Source organism: Callospermophilus lateralis, chromosome 19, assembly GCF_048772815.1.
Source record: "Callospermophilus lateralis isolate mCalLat2 chromosome 19, mCalLat2.hap1, whole genome shotgun sequence".
NCBI classification, from domain to species: domain Eukaryota; kingdom Metazoa; phylum Chordata; class Mammalia; order Rodentia; family Sciuridae; genus Callospermophilus; species Callospermophilus lateralis.
The window spans coordinates 35,270,527-35,285,699 of NC_135323.1; the positions used below are offsets into that span (position 1 = coordinate 35,270,527).

Consider the following 15,173-nt stretch of genomic DNA (forward strand, 5'->3'; position numbering starts at 1 on the left):
ATGCCTGGGGACGGGGGAGAGTCACTTTCAACTACAGGCTCAGGCTGGGTGTCTCCACACCATCCAGATGTTGTGAGGTGATCCCAGCCCTGCACGGTCACTAGCTTACCATTATATATTTTTGAGAGGGCGTGTTTTTCTGGTTTACATGGAACCAGAAACATCCCCCTACCATTTCTTTGCAGGGTAGGAAGGGTCTGGAGTCAAACCCCCCGAGTTTAGATCCTGGCTTGTCTCCCTGTGGTAGACTTGATCACTGGTCTCAACTGTCCACTCCTCTGGAGGAGAGTCACATGTGCACCCCTTGCTGTGGTGTGTACGTGGCCACTCGTTGACTTGGTGCTTGGCCACAGGACTTGCTGCGGCCCACAGGGCATCCCCAGAGGTGACAGGAGGCAGGAATGTGCTCAGGGGCCCTGCTTGCCCTGTTGCACTTTTGCCACTGCTGTGAGAACATCCCCCAGCTCGTGCGTTGGGTGAGGTGGGAGCAGCATGGAGCAGGGGCAGACGCAGAGATGCAGCCACCTCCTATCAGGCCACGCCTGCAGGCCAGCGCAGGAGACCTGAGTGGGAATAAATGCTTTTGCTCTAAGATGCTCAGCCTCTGACTTTTTCCCCACTTTACTGAATTATGGCCATGGCTAACTTATATGTCTACCCACGGTCTCTCTGGAAAACATCTTCAGGACTAAATGGGCAAATGCTGTAATGTCTTGAAGAGCCCCACATGCAGTCGGCTCTGAGAGGTCTGTTAATGGCGGTCCTAGCCCTTCTCCCCAGGGCCCAGCCCTTCAGGAACTCTGGAGGAAGCGGAGCCCTCGACCGCTCCCCAGCTGCAGGTGGCCAGGCCTTGCTGAGAGGTAGAGACCTCTCAGGCCCTGTAAGCAAAGCAGAAATGTGAAGTGCTGAGCCCCGCAGCCCAGCCGCCCAAGCCAGCTGCAGCCTCTCTGAACCTGTGCCCTCACTTCAGTGCTGGGCTCTAAGGATTTCCTTCCTTCTGGTCCAGCCATTTTAAAAAATGCACTTTCCCCAGCATTTGGGGCACCTGGCCAGGGGCCACTGGTTGGAGCTGGGTGGGGTGTTGATGCGGGCAAGCAGTGGAACAGTGGCCAAAGGCCTGGGGCAGATGTGTGGCCCCACCTCCTGGTGCTCAGCAGGGGGTGGCAGAGAGCTGCTTGAGCCCAGTGCCGAGACCCACCAGGACACTGCTTCAGAGGGTCAGGTCCTCCGGGGAGGCCTTTCCACGAGAGGGGTGCACTGCAGCTGACGAATTGAGGCCTTGTCCCCAGGGTCTCTCTGTTCCTGTCAAAGATGAGGACCTTGGCCCAGGGCCCGGCGTCCAGCTCCACACACAGGAGGATGCGGAAGCCGTCCGCACCCGGGCCACCAAGCTGCTGAACACGCCCAGCGTGGCCCCCTTCACGCTCACACAGTGCAGAAGTGTGCCACCCCCACTAGCACCGTGACTGGTGAGAAGGAAGCCAGCCTCCTGCCAGGGTGAGGGAATAGTTAGCCAGGTGGACATTAGCTGCAGATTAAGAGCCTGCGGTCACCAGCCTGGCAGCAGAGCCAAGCCACTGGCTTTGGTGATAAGAGAGGAATCAGGGAGGAGCAGGAGGCCTCCTGGGACAGGAGGGAGGCCCAGGTGGCTCAGCCCCTCAGGGCGGGTCAGCCTCCCTTGCTTCTGGGACATGTCGAGCAAGGTGATTGGAAAGATCAGCCCACACTGATGGGCAGTGTGGCCTCTTCCCAGCTGGACGGGTGCGTGGTCTGTTTCCTGCTGCTCCTGCTTCTGGTGGGGAGGGGGCAGGAAGGGTCAGTCAAGATAAATCCACCCACAGTGACCATTCCTGGGCCCAGCGGTGGTTCTGCACACTGGCAGGGAGGCAAGTGGCCTTGGAGAGCCCCCAGCAGCCCCACAGTGCTGCCCACATGGCGGTGTCCAGGGGGCCAGCCTGGGAGCCCACAGCTGGCAGAGCCCACCGACACCACTAGGAATATGAAAGATAGTTTATTGCATCTACTTCTGAGACATCAAAGTCTTTAAACATAAAAGCTCTGTAAGAAACACCGCGACTTAGTGTCATCTGTCATATAAATAAAACATACACTAAGATGTACAACAGGAACAGGGTGTTCTCAACATGAGGCCACCATGGGGACAACACATGGGTTTAAGAAACACACCCACAGCTGCGGCGCCCGCCATCACCTGGCAGCCGGTGGGCAGCAGGAGGGGGTCCCCCCAGCCCCGCCTAGGGAGGGGGCGAGCGGAAGCGGATCTTTTTGGCTGTGTCCACATCAGACTTGGCCACCAGAAACCTCATCTTCTTGCCCCCGTGTCGGATCAGGTCTACAGCTCTGAAACCAGGGAAAGAGGTCAGGGTGGTGCCCAGGAGCACCAGTGGCCCCAGAGCGGGTGGGACCCAGGGCCTGTGAGCAGCGCAGTTGGACTGAGCCTCCTGCTCCCCTCTGCTCTGCTGTCGCCCAGGTGAGGGGCCTATGGGGCGAATGTCCTGCACCTTCCCCACCAGGGGTGCCCAAGGGCCAGCCCTGTCTGCAGGAGGCCCCGCCCTGGCTCACCTCACTGCGGGGGCGGCACGGGCCAGGGGTGGGGAGTACCTCAGGTAGCTGACACCCATCAGGCTGCTGCCATTCACCTCCAGGATGCGGTCTCCCAGGGACAGGCGCCCGTCGGAGGCTGCGGGGCTGCCTGGGAGCAGGGTCTGGATATAGAGTCCTGGGGAGCCCAGGGGTGTGTGCTGGGGAGAAGCAGAGGTCTCGGGGCTCTGCTGCGCCAACACAGTCCCCAGCAAGGGCCCACCGCCCCTCCCTCAGAACCTGCAGGCCCTGCCCTGGAGTCAGCCAGCCTCATTCATGATCGTGTGTCCAGTAAGAAAAAGGAGTGGACACCAGTCCTGCTCCCAAAGGGCCAGGAGAGTCCTCAAAGGCCTGAGGACGGACACAAGATGACAGCAGGCCCCAGAGAAGCCCCTTGGACAGGCTGAGCCTTCCATGAAGGGGGGTGTCCCCATGCTCCTCCCACCCGACTTGACCACGGCCACATGGCCACACAAGCTGGGACCAGGGGCAGCTGCAGGAGTTGGGGTCAGTCCAGGGAGGACCCAGGCCCCACTCACCATCCCATCGATCAGGCCCATCCCCAGGCCCGAGGGGCCCCTCTCTAGCTCCACCATGAACACGTAGCAGAAGTCCTCAGTGCTGGAGCTACGGCTGGAGGGGGCCGCAGGGGGCTCATCCGCGGTAGCCGCAGCATCTCCTGGTGGGAGGAGAGGTGTGAGGAACAAGGGCCCAGGGGCTGGAGGCAGTACCCAGCTAAGGAATCAGGATGTGGAGACCTCGCGGAGGGCAGACACACCGTGGGTGGGAAGTACATGGAGCCCAGGAAGGGCACCATCCGGACACAATGTGAACTGTAGGCCTGGGTCAGGGTCAGGCCTGTGTGTGGGCCTCGCCTCATCCTAGCCACTAAGTGCCCAAGGACGTGGGCCCTCTCAGGCTGGCCATTTCCTGGAAGCCAGGACCCTGAGGGTTCAGCAGGCTCTACTGCCCTTCCTTCCTCCTCCTCCCCCGTACTGGTGACTCCATATCCAATCACCCAGAGGGGTCCCACCGCTAAGCAGACCCTGTCCCCCACCCCCAGCCAGCTGGTGACCCACCCTGAGACCACAGGCTGGTGTTTGTTTGTGTTTTTGGTACCCAGAGGCACTTTACCACCGAGCCATGTCTCCAGCTCTTCTTATTTTGGAGACAGGGTCTCATTAAGTTGCTGAGGCTGGCCTTGAACTTGTGATCCTTCTGCCTCAGCCCCCCAGGTCACTGGGATTATAGGTGTGCACCACCACCACCATGCCGGCCCTGTGCCTTCTCCCTCCAGTAGCGCTCATGCCACCAGGGTCACCTAGGCCAGGGCCTCAGGGCAAAGCCGGGTCTGGTCTGGAGCCTCCCCTGACAGTTCTCTGACCTATTGTCCCCACACAACTGAGCGGTGCCGGACTCAGCCTCTATTGGCAGGAGACCCAGAGCTTGTGGCACCTTCCAAACTCAGCACGAGCACTGAGGACAAAGCACGGTGCTCCTCCCCAGGGCCAGGTGGGGGCTGCTTGGACAGCAGTGCCCTTTCCAACCAGGCCCAGCTGTGAACTGCGCCCCACAGAACACACCTGCACACGCACACACACAGGTGCAGACAGCGGGGCACACACCCCTCCTCCTGAAGGCTCCAGCTCAGCCAGCGGAACCCGTCACCTGTGTGTCCTCTACCTTGAGCACAGGGCATCCCGACAGGGGAATGTGTCAGCTGGAGAGGCAGCCCCAGCTGCCAGTCCTGAGCAGGGGTTGGCTTCCCTGCTCCTTCCTATTTGGCCCACCGTGCTGGGTGCTGGCACTCGGGGACAGGGTCTTAGGGAGGAATGACACAAAGTAACCTGCTGTTAAGGTGCAGAGTAGGGCCTGAGGTAGGCCAAGCATGAGCTGGGCCTCACCTTCTAGAACTGCACTTGGGGGGCCGCCCAGCCCGTTCCTCTGCCCTTCTGGGAGAGCTTTTCCACAGGGGCCGCCTGGTTCTGGCCAGCCAGGGCTTCTGGGCTCCAGGCCGAGTGGGCTGCTGGGAGGTGTGAGCAGGCACGAGGAGTCGGTGTTCAGGGGGCCAGCAGGGGAGCCCCTGTGGCCCGTTCGGCTGGGCTGCCTTGCCAGGGGGCCCTGTGTCCGGGGAGCCCCAGCAACAGGAAGAGAGTGCACAGGGGTGGATTCGAGGGCTCCTCTGCCTGGATCCCTGGGAGCCAAGGGGCAGCCCTGGCCCTCAGGGTGCTCCTCAGGGATGGTGTGGTATACACCCTAGGGAGAGAAGGACAAGAGTCAGGCCCTGGGGAGCAGGCTTCCAGTGAGGGAGAGGGTCCCAGGGCCCCTGCAGGACGCTGTGCCACGAGGCTGCATGGGGCACAAAGGGTCAGAAAGGACACCTGCTAGCCTGGATCATTTAAAATGGCAGGCCTCCCCACCACCTACAGTCGCAGCTCGAGATCACTCAATGGTCACTGCTAAGTCCCCAGCTGCTTCTAAGCAGACTGCCTCCATTTCCACCCTAATCATCAAAAGAGGGCTGTCAAGCCCACGGGGGATCACAGGACCAGGCAGCTCTGGGTGACCGGCCCTCTCCCCAAGCACACCCATGCCCTGGTACCTCAATCCCAGTGGCCTGGGCTGCTCCACCACGAGGACTGGCTGGGCCCCGCAGGCCCCACAGGAAGTGCCGGACGTACAGGAGGTGCTGGTAGACGCTGTCGCGCAGGCACTCGGCCTCTAGGTCCACCTGGAAGCCCTCACTTGGCAGAACGATGGGCGGGGGGTTGTCATAGGACTCCAGGACATCCTCTGCAGCAGCAGAGGAGCGAGGACACTGTGAGTGGCCCTCCCGTCACCTGGCCACCCCACCAGCACTGAGGAACTGAATCAGCAGGCTGAGCTCCAAACCACCAAGGACACAGGAGGGTGGGATCTTAGGGTGACCAGCCATGACCTGGCTTTCATTCCTTCTGATGACCACCCATCAGGGTGTCCAGGCTCCTGGACAGAAGACGAAGCCCTTACAGTCTGGGACTCTCTCACCACAGCCCAGAGAGCTGCTCTGGGGCCAGCCTGCCTGAACCCACGCTAGTCCCCTGCCTGGGGCATCACCAGGTGATGCGGTCCCCTCAGTCCTATGAAGCTGGATGAGCTCTGCCCAGGGCTCAGGGCCCAGAGGGACGCCACCCCTGCACAGGCTGCAGCATGGGAAGGCCAAGCGTGTGCTGGGCTCCGTACTCCAGCGTGAGCACCTCCTGGACGGCAGAACCTTACCGTGAAGTTGCTGCTTGGCTAGAGGAGTGGTGGGGAGGGGCCCAGGGGGGGGGTCACACAGAACCAGGAGTGCGCTTGGAGGTGGCCTCTGCCACTGGTGGCCAGCAGCAGCTCACAGGATGGGGCTGCAGCCCCCCCCACCCAGGTTTCACCTCAGATGCTGTGGCGTAAACGAGGCTCACCAGTGGGATGTGAAATTATTTTAAAAATTCATATGCAACTATGTGAGGCTGTAACCACATGGACCTGCCCAGACCCCCACATGTGGATGGGGTGAAAATGTGTATGTAGCCCACAGATCCTCCAGGCCGCGTGTGTACAGGTGTGCCCATGAGCGGCTCACGTGCTCAGAGCCCTGGACTACCCTGTGGCTGTGAACCCCAGACACAGGGAGGCCTCTGGCCTGAGTTCGGGCACGGGCCCAGGGGCTCCTGACCCCCAGCACAGGGGTGCTGGGGTCTCTAGGTGGGGCAGAGTGGCCCAGTGGAGGTGTGGAAGCCCAAGGACCCCTACTCCCACTTCGGATGAGCAGGTACCAGTGGGCTGCTCTGCCACTCTCTGACCTGGGGATGGAGGCAGGTCCTCAGACCCCTGCCCTGACCCCTAGCCCTGCCCAAGGTGTTCTTACCTGTCTGGAAGGTGTCGGGGCTGTCCTGGGCGCCTGGCTCCCAGGCAGTCATGGGGCCCATGGCTGAGGCCAGCTGGTACTGAGTGAGCAGTCGGTGCAGCTGCGCAGGGCTCAGGGCTGGGAATGTCGTCCGGAGGGTGGCCCAACTCATCTGGTGACAAGTAGGGGCACAGAGTCAAAGGCCTCCAGGTGCATGAGGCAGTCCCAAGCATAGCCACACTCCTCGGAGAGTCCCAGTGTGGGGCAGGGCACCCCAGCCAGGCTCTTGGCCTGCACGCCGGTGCCCAGCGTTCTCACTCCCACCAGAGCCGTGCAGGACAGGAGTGCGATCGGTGAGGGGACAGCACCACGCTGCTTCACAGGGCAATGGACGCCACACAGAGTCCCCTGTCACCAGTCAGGAATCCCCTCACAGCCACAGGGTGGAGAGAAGAGGCTACTGGGAAACAGGGGGGGGGGCCGGGGGAGAACAGATTCTACCTGGCACCGTATGAAGAAACACCGTGGGCTAAAGTTATGGCTGAAAGCAGAAACTATCATTTAGGTGCCCTAAGCCCACCATGAGCACAGGGCTGGGGTCTCGCTTAGACAGAGGACAGCATCAGCCTCTGGAGGAGCCCAAGCCGGCTGCTCCTCCCCCCGGGGCATGTCTTGTTTTCATTTTGGAGGGTTTGAAGTTGGACACCTGAGTGTGGCTCCTTGTCACAATCGCGGCTTTCTCTTGTTGCCCCGCAGCATCTGAAGGCAGTGACATGCCACCCTTCACTCACACTCTGCTGTTGATGAAAAAGAACTTGGGGCCACTGAGTGACAGGCAAACAGCCCTGTGCAGGGCCGGGGGAGGGTGCAAAGTGCAGCTTAAACAGGTCCACTGGGAGGGACTCTGGCTCAGAGCAGGGCGTGTGGCCACCCAGGCAGATGCCACCCACAGCCTGCGCCAACTGGCAGCACAGCAGGGACCCGTGCAGTTCCACTGCTGCCCCCTCACAAGACTCGCCTTCAGCAGCCTCCGCTACAACCAGGCCCATGTGTCTGCAGATCAGGACACGAGGGCTTTAAACTGAGTTCCTTGGATGGTTGATGGAGCTGCTCATCTTTCATGTGGAATTTTCCTTCCCTCCTTTGCAGTTTTTCAAATTGAGGTTGTGCTGGTATTTTCAAAATGAGGTATGATTATCAAAATGAGATCTTTTTCAAGTTCCTAGAAGAACTGGGGTCATAACGGTCTTTACTTTCTTCTGTGAAGTTTAAAATAGTTCAACAATAAAACCATCTGGATCTTGAATCTTTTTTGTAGGGGGTTCAACAGATTCAATTTCTTCAATACATCGGACTACTCATATTTTCATTTCCTCTTGTATTAGTTTTGGTAAGTATTCATTTTCTTGTCCATTTCATCTAAATTGTCAAATCTGTCAACATAAAGCTATAATATCCTGCTACTGATTCATAATTCATAATGTATTCCCTTTTTCATTCTTGATACTTGCAGTTTGTTTTCTCCCTTTTATTAAATGTTTTAAAGAACCAACTCTTGGCTTCATCTCTTTTCTCTACATGCTTGTCTGCCAGCTCACTGATTTTTTTGTTTTTTTTGCCTTTATCTGTCATTTCTTCCCTTCTACTCTTTTTGAGTTTGATTTGCTTTCTTTGTCTTGCTTCATGGTCATTCATTCTCGGCTATCCTTGTTTTCAACTGTATTTATTTATGGCTATGATTTTTCCTCTTAGCACTGCTTTAGCTGCTAAGTTTTGTCATTTTGTATCTTTACACTTGCCCACCTTGATGCAGCCAGAGAAAGCCATGGGTAAGATTCAGTCCGCCTCTGCATGATCCTCACACCAGGGCTTCAATGGAGAGTTTGGTGTTTACACTCTAAGGGGGTCCTGAGTCTTTGTCTCAGCATTGTGAGACTGCTGCAGATTCCATTCGGCTTTTCAGATCTCTGTGTTTAGTTTAAAACCCCTTCCCACCCTGGAGCTCCAGATCTTTGACAAGCATTTCCAGGGGACAGCCCCCTCGGTCTCTCAGTTTTTGTGTCTAGCCTAAGTGATGACCAAAGCCATGTAAGTGTCTTTTTCCCAGAAATGTCCCCTGCCTGGAGAGAGTCTGGGTTCTCAGCCTCCCACATATCCTGCTCCCAAGATACCAAATGCTCCTGGGGGAAAGCAGGAGGCAGAACTTCTCTTTTGTCCCTCTGGGCAGATCTGTGTCTCTTCTAACCCTTTAGCAACTCTCCCTCCTTTAAAACAGAGGACTTCTGTTCCATCTGGCTGTGCAAGTTGTTCTCAGAAGAAGTGGCAGGCTCACTCCAAGCTACTACATTCAAGTCTTTTCCAAATGTCTGCTGAGGGACAGGGTATGGCTTAGTGCTTGCTTGCATGTTTGTCAAGCAGGGGGCCCCAGCTTCCATCCCTATCTTTCATGTGGATCTTCTATTGTGTCAGAATCTTTACATCAATTTCCAGAGACACCTTTCTTTCAACTCCTGAGCCTTTTGGTGGCCTTGCTATAAGCCGATTGCTCTGTCTGCCATCTGCCTTCCAGCTTCCAAAATGGTATTGCTTTCATCTCTTCTACCATTTTCTTTTTCTGGGGTATGCCACTCAAACCACTGCTTTATTTTGTTGAGTGATATTTTGAAAGGAAACAAGTTAAATTATGGTTTCCATCTGTTGTATATTCTAAGACACCCACATTTTCTATAGTGATTAAATGCTTCATTTTTATAATGAGAAAACAAATAACTTTTAAAGAACGACACTGTGGACTGTGTGTAAGATACACAGTTCCTGACACGCAGCAGGGTTACAGTACCCGCTGAAGGACTAAGTGATGCCTGGATCCAGATTTGAAGCTCAGTTCCACTGAGCGCTCACTGTGCAACCTCAGCTCTGCCATCCATAAGACAGGGACCACGACTTCACCAGCTCAGAGGGTGTCACTGAAGACCAACTGAGACGACACAGGCAAGGCCTGGACCCTCAGCAGAAGCCCCATCATCATGAACACCACCACCGGCAGGACAGGCCGGCGAGCCCTGGCATGCTGTGCTGGGTGGCAGGCTGCTCTTCTGGACAAGCTGGCCACTCACTCCAGACTCTACTCTGAGTTTTGCCTGGAAATGGGCAAAGTAGCCACAAGACCATTCAGCTCAGAATCTACCTTCCTCAATAGCACAGAGAGCAAACCCCGCCTGGGCCACCCTGTGGATGGCCATCGTCCTCCAGTTCACCCAGTGTTTTCCCACAGGAAAAAAACCCTGGGCTGGGTTTCCATTAGTTACCTGTGCTGAATATTTTCCAGGGAAGGTGGTGAGAGAGGAGGGCAGGGTGGATATTACACAAAATGACCATGAATGTAATCGCACAGGTCCATGGCTCAAGAGTCCAGCACAGGTCTCATTGGCAAAAATCAAGGTGCCAGCAGCGGTGTGCCTGTGAGGGTCCAGCCCCTGGCCTGCCTGCACCTCTGTCAGAATTCCACTTCTCGCAGCTCTAGGGCTGAGGCTGTGTTTCTGTGCTGGCCATCAGCTGGGGTCCAGCTTCCAGAGGCCCTCAAATGCCCCACTCCTGGCCGCTCCATCTTCAGAGCCGGCCACGGCAGAATGAATCCTTCTTTCTCCTTCCATCCACCTCATCCACCTCTCCACCCAACGCTGCAGACCTGTCTGGTTAGATGGTACCCACCAGGATAACCCAGGGTCATCTCCTCATCTCATTAAGGTCCTTGATCTTAGTCACATCTGTGAAGCCCCCCTTTGCCATGTGGAGTGATAATCTCAGGACCCCAGAACTGGGAACAGACACCCATTGGGACCAATGCCCTGCCCACTGCAGGTGGGGACAGCTGAGGAGCAACTTTGTGAGTTCTCTATGGAAGGTTTGAGTTTTCTGGGTCTGGAAACTAGGTCCCCACCACCCCTGACCCAGTGTGTCAGCCAGTGACCCCAGATAAATACATGGGACCCACTCCTCCCCACACTGCTGGTCTCCCCACTGGGATTCCCTCCTACCTGGATGAGCTGAGCGCTGGGAGTGGCCAGCAGGTGGAGGGTGCAGGAGAGCTTCCGGAAGAAGCGCTCTGCAGCTGCCCCAAGGCCGGCGCTCCTACACCACTCCAGGAGCTGCTGCAGGCGGGCGCAGGCCTGCATACCTCGGGGCCAGTGGAAGCAACTCAGGGAGGGTCCTGGGGAGCGGGGAGAGGGTGAGGCCCAGGCCACTCAGCACAGGGCCTGCTCTCCCTCTTCAGGTCACTGAAGATGGCACAGCTTAAGGACAAATGTGAGACTCTGCCTCAGTTTCCGATGCAAACTGACCTGCTTCCCAGGCCCTGTCTGGGCAGGGGTGGGCGGGGTAAGAGGTGAAAGAGGCAGAGCAACAGGGCAGAGGGGTGTGACAGCCACTGACTGCAGAGTGCAGGTGTGGACTGGGACCCCCTCCCTCCACCCAGTGCGGCCCCGTCTGTGCTGGTGACACAGGTGCTGCAGCCTGCTCCTGCTTGGCTCTCTCATGCCACAGCAGTGCCCCTGGCTGGAAGTGACCTGTACCTCAAGCCCCTGCAGCTGGAGGAGGCACATCACCTCCCCACAGCAGTGTCGAAGGTCAGAGCCTCTGCAGCTGGCTTCTGCCCACCAGGTGGTTCTGGGCAGTGTGTGCCCTCCCAGTGACCAGGAAGGGCCCCGGAAGGCCTGTCAACCCTGATGGGACCAGGGCTCCTGCAGGGCCCACTCTGGGCCATGATTCTACACCCCCAGGCCTCAGCCAACCTCCCACCCACCCCCTTGGGAATCCCCCTCCCCGGGGTCCCGCACTGTGGCAGAGAGTCCCTCGGGTTGTGCCCGTTTGCCGCGGGAACGTGGGCTGGAGGCCCCTTGGCCACACCCACCCTTGTCCAGGAGCTGGTTGAGGAGCAGCGTGCCAGAGAAGAAGAGGAGGTAGGAGAACATCTGGGAGGCCACCTCGGGGTGCACCTGGAACTGCCGCAGGAGGTCCAGGGTGGCCTGGTACACACTCACGACGCGCCGTAGCTCCTCGGGCAGCGTGGGGGCTGAGCGCCAGCTCTCTTGGCGCTCCGTCTGGAAAGGGGGGCATTCCAGGAGGCCCGGGAGGCAGACATACAGGCACTGGGTGGCGACAGAGAACAGACAACCATTTCCAGAGTGCCGGGGGGGCCCCCTGGAAGGCCCCACCCAACAAACTCCCGCCTGGGCCTCATCAGATCCACCTGCCGAGTAGGCAGCATCGGGGCCTGGCAAGAGCTGCCTCTGGGACTGCTGGGCACAGAGTCACATACAGCAGGCTCAGCGGGGGCTGGCCATGGTGGTCATATGGCACATGCTCCTGTCAAACCCACGATGGCCCGCAGAGGCACACAGAGGTGACACTGGTGGGATGAGCTCCAGCAAAAGGAGCTGGAAACACCTGTGAATTCTGAGGGAAGAGTGGCCCCTCCTGGGAAAGCGGCTCACCCTGCCCTCAAAACAGCCCACCTGGCTCAGGGCCAGGGCGCTGGCAGCAGTACTGCGGGTACCAGCCAGGGTCGGAGTGGCACAGCGTGGCATCCCAGGTGCCCCATGCCGGACCTCTCAGGCCTTATCACTGATGCCCCCAAACACTGCCAGGCAGGGGTGTGTTTCAACAGAGGGGAGGGGACACCAGGTGATGCCAGGTGTCCTTGGAGAGTAAGAGGTGACTAGGGGATGAGGGGTGCACCCAGGGCCTGGCGGGACAGAAGCCACCTCATCCTTGCTGAGGCTGAGCTCATCACGGCCCCTTCCCCAGTGCCCCAAAGGCGCCCTAGGAGAGCCCCCATGGGCACTGCCCGGGCACCTTGGAGAGGTAGTAGACGCACTGCTGGAAGGCGTACAGCACCACCTCCTCCAGCGCTGCCATCGCCTCCTCGCTGGCCGTCAGCGTGCAGGAGAAGAGCGACTCCTTGGAGCCTGTGGGGAGACAGCCCTGTCACCCAGGCGCAGGTTGCAGCAGACCCCGACCCTGGCTCCCAGGACGCCTCTCCCGGGAACACAGGGTGAAGAACCCACACAGCAGCCCTTGGAGAGACCCTCACCCCATGAAGTCAGAATGCTCAAGAACAGAGAAGCCGCCACTCAGCACCAGAGGCTGCCGGCCCAACTGCTGACCACACCAGACAGCCCGAGATGCAGGCTGGGAGGGGGCAGGGCCAGAGCAGAGGGACAGAGCCAGGCCCTCCCACCTGCACCAGGCCAGGCGTGGGCAGGCCTGTCTGAGGTCCAGAGACAGAGCTGGCGGGAAGAAGGATGGGCAGGCTCTGTGGGATGAAGCCAGGAGTGGACCAACACAGGGGACATGGGGTCTGAGACCCGGCCACAAAGACACTTGTGTCCACTAAGCCTCTGCGAGAAGAAGAGGCCCCTGCAAGCACCTAAGGAACCCAGCCCCCGCTGCTACAGGTACAGGGGCCTGGCCACCTACAGAGAGCCCAGGCCGTGGGGACCCTACAAGGGCACGAAGAACACGTGCCATGACAGACGAGCAATGAGGCCTCCTGGGCAAGAGCTCTGGACAAAAAATCAGGAATGACAAAACCAATCCTGCCGGCTCTCAGGACAAGACCTCCAGGCCTTGAGGATTCTCCCCACAGCCACTTCCTGAAGGTCAGCAGAGACCTGTGGCCTCTGCCCTGTCCATCACTCTCTGGTTGCTCTGAGTCTCCCTGGGTCTCGGCGCCTGCCATGCTCACCCAGACCCCAGCCACAAGGCTTCTGCGTCATGTGCAGGATGGGACACGGGATCACTGCCCCCGTGCCCATCACCAGAAAGAGACGCTCAGGCCCCACCAAACACAAGTCCTCCCGAGACCTGCAGTGCTGAGATCACAGACCCTGGGACCAGGGCAATGCCTCCCAGGGACAGTCCCTGTGAGACCTCCACGATGCCCAACAGCACTCTGAGCACAGCCTGATAGCACCACAAGGGAAGGGCATCGAGAAGGCACTCGCAGGTCAGGAAGGTGGGCTGTCGGGTCCTGAGCCCTGACCACAGGGATCTCCTGCCCACAGCTCCCAGCCCAACCCCAGCACATGCCACACACGGAGCAGCAAGCCCCGGAGCAGCAGCAGGGAACCGCAGCTCCAGCCGCCCTTTACCACAGACCCGCCTGCCTCAGCAGCAAGACACGGGGAAAAGATGAGAACAAATCTGGAGTGGAGTGGAGGGGCAGGGACAGCCAGGTTGCAGGCACTGGGTTCCAGGAGCACCAGCAACCCATGGAGCCTGGGCAGGCAGGCGGCTGGAGATCTGGGCTCCTGCAGTCATTCACACCACACCCAAGGCCTGCCAGCAGCGAGACCATGCCCCTCCCCGGGAGGGAGTCTAGCTGCTTTCACAGTCACCTGAGGGGGAAAGGGTCAGGGTCACAGTCTGGAACACCCATGGGACTTGGGAGGATCCATGTCAAGGGCCAATATTTCCCTCCATGTAGCCACAGGCTCCAAGGCCCCAGGAGTCCACAGAGGGTCCCACCTCCCCTGTCCCATAAAGCAGAGGAGGAGAAAATCCCCTCTGGCTCTGCCCTGCCCAGGTGCAGGGTATGCCCTCCCCCAACAATCAGTCTGTCACCAGAGCCTTGCCAGGACAGACAGGCCTGGCCCTACCCCCACCCTGCCGGCCCAGGGTTCCCAGGCACATGGTCCCAGCTGGTCTCCGCAGCCTGCGCTCCTCCCCAACCCAAGACAGGACCAGGCCCCTGAAGCAGAACAGGAGCCTGTCTTGATGACTGGACACTTCAAGGTCACTATGCAGACACTCCTGTCCCTCACCCTGACCATGGAGAGCCCCTCCTCTCAGGAAATCTACCCCCAAGGCACCAGGAGCCACCGCAGGATCCCAGCTTGTCCAGGACCCACTCTGGCTTTGACTTCGCAGGGCTCTTCCTGCGGAGTCCACAACAGCGTCCAGGGCGACACACGTGTCTGGAGACCAAGGCCGCCTGGTCTATCTGCAGGCCTCCCGTGCCAAGTACCTGGCCTGCACGTCCCTTCTAGCTCAGAGAGGCCGGAGGGCGGCTCCCAGTGTGCCTCCTGCTGCAGCCTGGACCCTCAGAGGCAGGGCCCACTAGGGACTCACCACACCTGAGACCGGCATCTCAGACATGAAGGATAGCAGTTTTGTTGCTGTCACCGTAGAGCAAAGCTGTGTGGGACAACCCCTGGGCCACCCCCGCAAGGCTCTGGACCCATGTCCCTTGGTACCTGGTCCCACTGCAGGACAGTCCTGCCCTCCTCCCTGGCTGCTTCCAGGGAGGCCACCTCCCAGGCCACCTCCAGCCCCCCGCAGCCTCAGCAGACATGCACCAGCTGAAATCCTGTGGGCCTGCAGCGCCACCTCCTCCACAGAGCCCTTCCAGACCACCTGGCCAGAGTCCCCTCCCACTATTTTCAGAACACTTTTTACTGTATTTCATAAACCCTAAAAGGCATATTAAAATCCCCACATTTTAACCTCTGAGATTGATACAAGCTATGAATTTGCAACTACAGGTGGCGACACCCGTCCCTCCTGAAGTAAGGGTGCACCTCTGATCCTTGCACGTGACTCATGGTGCATCTGCCTCTCCCCTACCAGGTGACCTGTGCGCCCCGCCTCCGAGCCGGAAAGAGCAGGGCCGCACCAAGATGCCTCCACTCGACAGGCCACGGGACAG

The 15,173-nt window shown here is 58.9% G+C and overlaps 1 protein-coding gene across 3 annotated transcripts in view; it reads right to left on the reverse strand.

Annotated features, from left to right (window-relative positions):
* Window positions 1–1,992: 1,992 nt before the first annotated feature.
* Window positions 1,993–15,173, reverse strand: part of Radil (Rap associating with DIL domain) — a 56,098-nt gene continuing 42,917 nt past the window's right edge. The window contains exons 7-15 of one of the 3 annotated variants that reach the window (XM_076839999.1): window positions 12,320–12,432; window positions 11,376–11,613; window positions 10,504–10,676; window positions 6,488–6,638; window positions 5,204–5,394; window positions 4,506–4,857; window positions 3,141–3,280; window positions 2,623–2,762; window positions 1,993–2,361 (exon numbers count right to left, since the gene is read on the reverse strand). In XM_076839999.1, the coding sequence (XP_076696114.1) occupies window positions 2,256–2,361; window positions 2,623–2,762; window positions 3,141–3,280; window positions 4,506–4,857; window positions 5,204–5,394; window positions 6,488–6,638; window positions 10,504–10,676; window positions 11,376–11,613; window positions 12,320–12,432 (1,604 nt within the window). In that variant the 3' untranslated portion in view covers window positions 1,993–2,255. The remainder of the gene's footprint in view (window positions 2,362–2,622; window positions 2,763–3,140; window positions 3,281–4,505; window positions 4,858–5,203; window positions 5,395–6,487; window positions 6,639–10,503; window positions 10,677–11,375; window positions 11,614–12,319; window positions 12,433–15,173) is intronic. The other 2 variants (XM_076840000.1, XM_076840001.1) reach the window with 2 other exon arrangements.